General features: G+C 53.0%; 2 protein-coding genes across 5 annotated transcripts in view; one reads left to right on the top strand and one right to left on the bottom strand.

Annotated features, from left to right (window-relative positions):
- The window catches only part of ITPA (inosine triphosphatase), an 11,719-nt gene extending 8,151 nt beyond the window's left edge, over window positions 1-3,568 (top strand). The window contains exons 5-8 of the mRNA XM_027836448.1: window positions 468-499; window positions 947-1,062; window positions 1,760-1,836; window positions 3,375-3,568. Coding sequence (XP_027692249.1) covers window positions 468-499; window positions 947-1,062; window positions 1,760-1,836; window positions 3,375-3,522 — 373 coding nt within the window. The 3' untranslated portion in view covers window positions 3,523-3,568. The remainder of the gene's footprint in view (window positions 1-467; window positions 500-946; window positions 1,063-1,759; window positions 1,837-3,374) is intronic.
- Window positions 3,569-4,507: 939 nt separating this feature from the next.
- SLC4A11 (solute carrier family 4 member 11) overlaps window positions 4,508-8,580 on the bottom strand; it is a 38,739-nt gene continuing 34,666 nt past the window's right edge. For all 4 annotated transcript variants that reach the window (XM_027836528.1, XM_027836529.1, XM_027836527.1 and 1 more), the window contains 7 exons: window positions 7,639-7,855; window positions 7,283-7,389; window positions 6,941-7,109; window positions 6,520-6,693; window positions 6,173-6,368; window positions 5,860-6,029; window positions 4,508-5,512 (listed from right to left, as the gene is read on the bottom strand). In XM_027836528.1, coding sequence (XP_027692329.1) covers window positions 5,449-5,512; window positions 5,860-6,029; window positions 6,173-6,368; window positions 6,520-6,693; window positions 6,941-7,109; window positions 7,283-7,389; window positions 7,639-7,855 — 1,097 coding nt within the window. In that variant the 3' untranslated portion in view covers window positions 4,508-5,448. The remainder of the gene's footprint in view (window positions 5,513-5,859; window positions 6,030-6,172; window positions 6,369-6,519; window positions 6,694-6,940; window positions 7,110-7,282; window positions 7,390-7,638; window positions 7,856-8,580) is intronic.

Genomic DNA, 8,580 nt, shown 5'->3' with positions numbered 1-8,580 from the left:
CATTTCTCTAATCAATAGTGATTTAGAGCATTTTTTTCATATGACTATAGACGCTTTTAATTTCTTCCTCTGAAAACTGCCTATTCATATCTTTTGACCATTTATAATTGGGGAATGACTTGTATTCTTATAAATTCTACTCAGTTCTCTATCTGTTTTAGAAATGAGGCCCTTATCAGAGACACTGGCTGTAAAAATTGTTTCCCAGCTTCTAATCTTGGGACATGTACTCTCTTCTTAAGGAGCTTCCAGGTGAAGTATTCAGAGCATTAAAGACTTCTTCCAAAGAGGCATGACTTCAGGAACTGAAATCAGTATAGGAATTCATTCCCTCATAGTGGTGGGACAGAGCCTTTGTCCAGTGTAGACAATCCACACACCTGTCTTCATTTAGCTGCTATGGCCTTCAGTGTGAGTGCAGGGGTCCTCCTTCCCCTTCTGATCCTCCTCTTTGTCTTTTCTTGCAGAAAGTGGTTTCTGGAAAAGTTAAAGCCTGAAGGTAGGTAGTTGTGGGTACAATAGGAGTCATATGAAGTAGGGCAGTACCCATGGGAACTGTGGGGCCCTGAGGGCCATGGAAATGTAGGCCAGGGTTGGGAAAGACCCAGGCCTGGGAGACAGGGTTCCTGATCCCTGGTCCCAAGTCCACTCCTTGGCTTGCCGTGTGAACCTTGGCGAGGCCCTACCCCTTTCTGGGCCTCAGTGTCCTCTGTAATGTGCTGGGCTTGGTTGGTGGTGGGTCCCTTTGAGCTCTAGGATTCTGCCTGGCCCACTGTTCAGTACCAGGCTCGGCTAGACTTCCCTGCTCTTAGAGGAATGCCGGGTTCCATATTCTTGCCTTCCCTCCCCTCGACTATGGGCATTCCTCTGTGAACTCTCGGGTCTCCCGTGAGCTTATGCTGACCCAGGCCCTTCTTGTTTTCTGACCATGTGTCCCTCAACTCAGGTCTTTACCAACTGCTTGCGGGCTTTGAAGACAAGTCAGCTTATGCTCTCTGTACGTTTGCACTCAGCACTGGCCGGCCAGAAGATCCTGTACAGCTTTTCAAAGGCCAGACCTTTGTATGTGGGCATCCTGGGGAATGGGGATCAGGGAGCACACAATGATGCATGATGGCCGCAATTTCCAAACATACCACAAGGTGGGGCTGTTCCCCTCTGGATACCCAAGGCCAGACATGGGATTTCAGGCTGAAAAACAGATGGACTGAGAAACAAGAATTGGGTTCAGGATGGATAGCGGACATAGAGAGATGAGATAGATGGTGACAGAAAGATAAAGGTGGGAACGGAGGGAGACAGACTTGGATGGAGAGAGAAACAGGGAGACAGATGGGAACAGAGATAGAGATAGAGTGATGGTGATAAAATGACACTTGGATGGAAAGAGAGAAAATAAGAGAGAGTGACAAACAGGGATGGAGAAAGAGAAGCAGTTGAGGACAGAGGTAGATGGTGACAGAGAGATAAACTAGGGTGGAGACAATGACAGAAAGATAGGAAGAGAAAAGGAAAATATGGTGACAAGACAGGAGAGAAGAGAAGGATGGTGGCAGAAACAGGTGAGAATAGAGGGAGACAGAGTGGGATGGGGGTATGCTTCTGGATTATCTAGAGGACAGTGGAAGACAGGACAGAAAAACCTTGTGTGGAGGAGCTGAGCGCCTCATCTGGGAGCAGAATTTGGGGAGCTGGGGGCCCAGACATACACGGGGGAAGGTTACAGCTCACTTTGTTCCTTCCTCTTTTCCTGCCCCAGGGCCAGATCGTGGAACCTCGAGGTTGTCGGGACTTTGGTTGGGATCCTTGTTTCCAACCTGACGGCTACGAGCAGACGTGAGTGAGGGTGATGAGTGCCCTTGGTTTGGGGTCAGGGCTGGGCATCACTGGCCAGGCCTCTTGTTGAGGGGGAAAGAGGAGGAGGTTGTTTTGGGGCCTAAGATGATTCCTGGCTTTTCTGTTGGCTCAGGGACAGAAAGGAGTTTCTTGGTTGGGTGGGGTTGGGAGATGTCTAGGTGCCCTATTTGAACACTCTGGCCACCCCTAACATTTAATAATTATGATCCCTAAGGGGCAGCTAGGTGGCACAGTGAATAGAGCTCTGGCCTTGGAGTCAGGAGGACGTGAGTTCAAATCTAGCCTCAGACACTTAACACTTACTAGCTGTGTGACCTTGGGCAAGTCACTTAGCCCCACTTGCCTCACCAAAAAAAATAAAATAATTATGATCCCTCACTCTTGCAGAGTGATTTCCCATATATGTGAGAGTTATGGCTCAAAATATCAGAATTTGGAGGGATCTTAGATAAGATTATTTAATCATTTTCAGATGAGGAGACAGGTTTACAGGAGGTAAAAACCAAAAGACATCCAAAAGTTATTTTAAAAAATGTTTTTTTGTAGGAGGAAAGGCCACACAAGTCAGAGACAGAACTGGGGCTAGAACCCCAGGCTGAATTTTTCTAAGAGTTGTTAGTGATATGAGGGGGCTTGTCAATTGAGTTTGGTAATAAGGCTTCCTGAGGACTAGTGCTGGTCGGGCTGTGGATGAGTCTAGGACAGGGCAAACAGTGAAGTGGGGTGGGCAGCTTTGTAGACACCTGAGACTTGGACAAAGCCTGACACTGGTTTCCTCCAGAGCTCACATATAGCAATTCACAAAGCTGTTGTTCCCTGTCCTTCATGGTTTGTCTTCAGCTGAACTGACCCCATTGTTTTAAAGTCCAGTTTGGAAAGAAGGCCCTCACACATCTCTGTCCTCCCTGAACACAGCACACACCCAAAGCCAAAGGAGGTCGAGTGACTACGCAGTGTTTACAGGGATGCAGTCAACAAACCCCGCAATGTGCCTTGGTGCCCGTGGGTTACATTTAACAAGGTTTGGCTACAAGAGCACTTATGAAATACTTATTAAAATGGGAAAAGGAATTTGAACTGGTGTTGTAGAAAACAAAATTCAGTTTTCCTGTCCTGTGTGGTAAAATATAAAAATAAAAAAGTGTGGTATGGTGTGATGAAAAGAGCCTTGGACTTGAAGTCAGGTGACCTGGGTTCCAGTCCTACTTTCAGTACTTTCAGCTTCATGATCCTGGGCAAGTCACAGCTTCTCTGAGCCTGCGTTTTCTCATTTGTAAAATGGGGAAAATGATCCTTGCCCTGCCAACCTCGTGGGGTTGTTACGAGGAAGGCACTTTGTCATCCTGAAAGTACTATAGAAATAGGAGTCACTAGTAATAATACAAGTGGGCCTCCTGGAGGTTGCAGGATCTTTGCATTTAACCATCTATAGGTAGGAGCCCCCATGTCTGCCATCAGGCTGCTCCCCATTCAGGGCCCTTTACATGTCTTTGCTGTCTCCTTTCCCCCCTGCACAGGTATGCCGAGCTGCCTAAAGCTGTAAAGAATACCATCTCTCACCGATTCCGAGCCCTCCGCGAGCTACAGAACTACTTCCTGCAGCCAGGCTCCCAGAGGGTCCTGGAGGGAGTGCCACAGCTGGGGGAGGGGGAGGGGGCAGCATGAAGGGACAAGTGGGCACCCATGGATTAAAATGTTTATTTGACCTCGCTCTTGTGGGTTGATATGTCAGTCAGATATCTGTCTTCTGAGAGTCAGATCACACCTATGAATACCATGTTCAGCTTTGGGATGGCACATTTGAGGACAGGCATTGACGAGCTATCTTGTGTCCAAAGGAAGCCAACCAGGGACTGGAGGCCATGCCAAATGATAGAAAGAACTGGGGACATTTAGCCTGGAAAAGTCAGGAGGATCTGGACAGGATATTTTCCAAAAGGCCGTCATGGAGAAAGGGGATTATTAAGTAGGCCATTTCTGACTGTTCCTCGAAGGCAGAGCTAGGAGTAATGCTTGACAATTCACAGAGTTTGGTTCAAGGGAAAGAAAAAGTGGAGTGTGAGGTTGGTGGTTTTTAAGGGCAGGTCAGGGACATTATGGAAGAGATTCTGGTGTGGGTCAGCAGGGAGGTCCTACGAAACTTCTGCCTATTACTGAGATGTGGAGGAAGGAGATGCTGTCCTTCCCAAAGGGTTTTCCCAACAGCAGCCCCAGGATCCAGGCTTACAACACTGAAGGATATTTCAGGGGAAGGGGTAGCTTCCTCGATCAGAGGCTTCCCTGGGGTGCTTACTAACAGAGGTTAAGAAGGACCCTAATGGCTAGGAATTTCACTGAAGGAGCAGATAGTCTTGGGAGTATTCTGCGTGTGCCCTCCATAGAGCGTTTATGGGTTAACCAACCCTTTGTTAACGCATAGGGCCCGCTGGAGGGCAGCCCTGTGAAGTTCCCATTGGGACATGCTAAGGTCCCCTTCCTAGGAACCATGTGAATGCCACCATACTCGGGCAAGGTCTACCTCCTCCACAAAGCCCTCCTTGATCCCCTTCCCACCCCTAGACCCTTTAGCAAAGGCGCAGCTGAATGTGTCCTCCACTTCCTCTCAGTGTGGACACCCCAGAAGCTAAAGTTGGAAAGGGGAGGCTGTGGGTAGAAGTGTAGAAACAGAAGCTTTATTCTCTGCAACGCTCACAGCGAGTTCCTTACACAATCAAGGAAATGATTTCTCTTCCAAGCAGTGACTCTTTTATCAAAAGAAAATCCACACTGCTCAGCTCTGAGTCCCCCACCCCGGCCCTGGGCTCCTGACCACTGGTCCAGCAATAGGAGACCCTAGTTCTTGGGTCCCGACCCCTGCTCCTTATCCTTCATCTTCCTGGTGCTGTAGGCCAGGGTGTGTGCACATGCACGTGCGTGCCTAGCCTGCCAACTTGTGTGCTGCCATGAAATGCCACCTTGGCTGGAATCTCCCTCTCCTTGCCCAGGGGTGAGGGTAGGATTGGGAATCTCCTCCGCCCTGGGCCTGCAGGACTGAGGGACATTCATCCAGGAACCCGAGGGAAAGTCAGATGTGCACATGTGGCTGAAGCCCAAAAGATGGGAGGTCACTGCAAAACTGATTGTCAAAGGCACAACCCCTCACGTGCATGTGTTCATACAACACATGCCACAGAACTCTTAGATGCTGATACTTGGGCCATGGATGTTCCTGCTCTGACCACTGGGCCCATTGGTGCCACTGGTCTCTGCCACGTTTGGACTTTCTGTGCCGTGACCTGGCCAGAGTCAGGTGCCTTACCTCCTGACTGGGGGTGTGGTTGGGAGTGGGATGGAGCAAAGGCAGAGGAAGGCCATTCCCTTCCCAACCTCCCCCCAGAGCAACCTGGCCTCAGGGAACCACCAGGGAGCAAAGCACTCTGGGAGGGACAGATACAAAGAGAAAATCAAAGCTGTGGAAAAAGAATCAGAGGTAGAGACTCCAGGGGTTCAGTGTTGGGAGGGAGGGCAGAGAAGCAAAGCAGCACAGCTCTGCCTGAGCAAGGGGCAGCAGGAAGCCGAGGCCAGAGACTGGAGACTTGAGTCAGGGGTTCCTCAGTGCTCCGCATCCATGGCATCTAAATATTTGGCTTCAATGATTCGGGGCAGCAGTATGTACCTGATTGGGAAGAGGTGGGGTGTGCGTGTTAGTTCTGAGGGTTCAGGGCCTCTGGCACCCCAAGCCCTACCACCCTGACGAGGAATCCCTGAACTTAAGGGTCCCAGTGGTTCCATCTGGCCTGGCCCGGGGCAGACCCTCCAACCCCTTTCCTTTTCATCCTAGGCTGGCCCTGACCATGGCAATGGTCAGCCTGCCTCTCCCATTTTTTCTCATCCTGGATGATGCCCCTGGTCCCGGTCTATTCCCCTGCCTGACACCCACACATGCAGGCAAACAGAGGAGGCCACCCTAGTTTGGTTGGGTCTCCCTCCAGAGAGGGCTGGCCCGGCCAGGCCAGGGCTCACCGGATGGGGATCATGGCAATCATGATGAGGGGGAAGATCATCTTCATGTAGGGCAGGGACGACATGCCGAAGGCACAGAGCAGCAGCAGCTGGAGGACCTGCAGGCCTGTGAAGTAGTGGATCTTCCTCTGCGGCACCCGGCGAATGTAGTGGGTGGGGGGGTAGGCCGTCTGCAGAGGGAGGAAGGCCGAGGGGCCGAGGCCCGCCTCTGAGACATGCAGAGGCCCGCCAGGGCCTCGTTCTGTGTTCTAGGGCGCAGGGCTTGGAGATCCTAGCGAAGAGCCGGGGATCTGGGAGGGCCCAGGGACCGTACCTGCTCCTTGAGCAGAAGCGCAATCCGCTCACAGAGCTGACTGTTGTCGAGGGACGTGAGTGCAATGTAGAGGAACAGCCCGTAGAGGACGGCCTTGGGAATGGACTGCAGTGGGAAGGGCAGCAGCAGCAGTGACAGCCCCACCAGGATGCTGGCCCCCAGAGTGGTCAGTCGCGTCTCCTTCACGTTTACAATCCTGCGGGGAAGGGGCAGAGGCAGGCACACCAGCGACACGGGGCTCAGCACGTCTCACACGGTACAGCCACGCACTGGCCAGCCGCGACCCCGGTGCTGCCCCCTCCCTGGCCTGGCCCACCCCAGGGTCAGTCACAGCCTCGGGCACTCACGTCTCATAGATGTGCCCAAACTCCACTCGCTCTTCCACAAAGGCAAGCGCCCGCACGTGCAGCGGGGAGTGGGGGTAGGCCGCGTGGAGCCAGGGCAGGCCAAACAGAGAGAGCCCCATGTTGATCATGGCGATCAGCAGCAGGTCCCAGTGGTAGGCTGTTCCTTTCACCAGCCTGGAGCACATGCGTACACGGTTACAGCTATTAGCACACGGGCAGCACAGACCACCCTCCCCCCAAAAAAGGGAGAGCGGCTTCCTCGGGAAACCGAGGGGCCGCAGGTGACCGAGGAGGCTGGACAGTCGGGTAGGGAGCTCCCCGGGGGAGGGCAGAGGGCCATTCCCAGCGGCGGAAGGAAGCTGGGGGCAAGGCAGGCGGGGCTGGCCTGGGGCAGGGGCACCCAAGGAAGGGGAGAAGACACCTGTTCTCTGGGGCATTGGCCAAGGCAGCAACCAGGTTCTGTTCAATGAAGAAAAGCATGGAGAGGAGGAAGCCCAGTCCCATGGCGCTGCCCACAGCTCCCAAGGACAGGGACCGCATTTTTGCCAGCTCAAACAGGCTCTCACTGGGGTTATAGTTGAACTTAGACACTGGGGTGGGGGGAGAAAGGGAGGGAGTGAGCAATGAGGACTAACCATTGACTCAGCCAACCCCGAGCTCTTCTCCCGGACCCTGGGCGTGGGGTAAGAGAAGCCGACCCAGGGTTGAGTGAAGAGACGAACCCTAACCGCACTTCACCGTGCCCACGCCTCAGCACACTCACTCTTAATTCCATGGAAGACGAAGGAGCCCACGATGGAGAAGGTGAGCACGGAGATGGGGAGCGCACAGTCCGACAGTGCCTCCCGCACGCGGCCATGAAGGTACGGGCTGGGAGAGGGAAGCCAGGGTTAAGCGCAGCCTGGAAGGCCAGAACCCCCTCCCGCCTGATCCCTGCCTCTCACCATCCTGGAGGAGACTGCAGGCCCCAGGGAAGGCTCTAGCCCCACTGTCAGGTAGCTCCCAAGGTGTCCCCGTCTTCTCTCCCTCCCTCCCCGTCTGTTTTCCTCTCTCTCTCTCTCTCTGGTTGTCCGGGGACCTTCCTGCTGTGTGGGCATGCTTGTGTTTCCACCTGCTCACCTCTTCTTGAACTGGTAGAGAGTGTGACCCAGCCAAACAGTGCCCATCATGAGCAGGAGGCTCAAGAGAGCGGTTTCTCGCCCGGGGGGCTCACCCTCACTGGCTGTGGGGTTGGAGGAGTTGATCAGGAAGCTGGCATTGAGGCCCAAGTCTGTTGGGGAGTGGTGCATATCCCCATGGTCACTCACATGCACACCGAAATAGTACTTCTGGAAGACTGCAGGGGGACAGACACACAGATGGACTGGACTGACGTGGGGGCTTCCAGGAGACCAGTCAATCTCTCACCTACTGGATGAACCACGCCTGAAGGCACTCCCCTCAGAGCCAGGAGGGATCCTCTAGGACAGGACACAGCCCCAGAGGAGGAAAGCGACGGATACCAGTCAGTCAGTCAGTCGGTTGGTCGGTCACAGAATCAGCTCATCTAGTCCAGTCCACACCCACACAGGTCACCTGTGCAGCCTTTCTCTTTTAAGGCATCTGTTCCTAGGGAGCTCACTTTCTCCCAAGCTGCCATGCTCCCCTTTTGGGCAATTCTAATTGTTAGGAAATTTCTTCTCACATCTGAGCTAAAACTTATTTCCTTTGACCTACAACATTTGCGCTCTAAAGCCAAGGAGAACAAATCTTCCCCCTTCCACATCATAGCCCTTCAAATAGCTGCTGGCCACACACCAAAAAAAAGTCACAACTAGAATCCAGCTCTTCTGAAAGCTGACCCAGGGATCTTTCCACTGCACTACTGTCTTTCCTAGCATTTTCCTGTGTTAACCAGGGAAGAGCAGAGAGCTTTCCTCCCATGTCTCTCAGAGTTTCTTCCCTATTCCCCAGCCTTTTCCATTTCCATTCAGTAATCTTGGCTATACCTTTGCAAGGGGGGCAGGGGGGGAAGAGGGGGGTGTGTGTGGGTGTGTGTGTGCGCGCGCGTGCGCGCGAGCG

This window comes from Vombatus ursinus, unplaced genomic scaffold, assembly GCF_900497805.2.
Source record: "Vombatus ursinus unplaced genomic scaffold, bare-nosed wombat genome assembly UNPS02014818.1, whole genome shotgun sequence".
NCBI classification, from domain to species: Eukaryota; Metazoa; Chordata; class Mammalia; order Diprotodontia; family Vombatidae; genus Vombatus; species Vombatus ursinus.
Note: the sequence above shows the minus strand (reverse complement) of the source record. Positions and strands in the feature narration are given on the sequence as shown.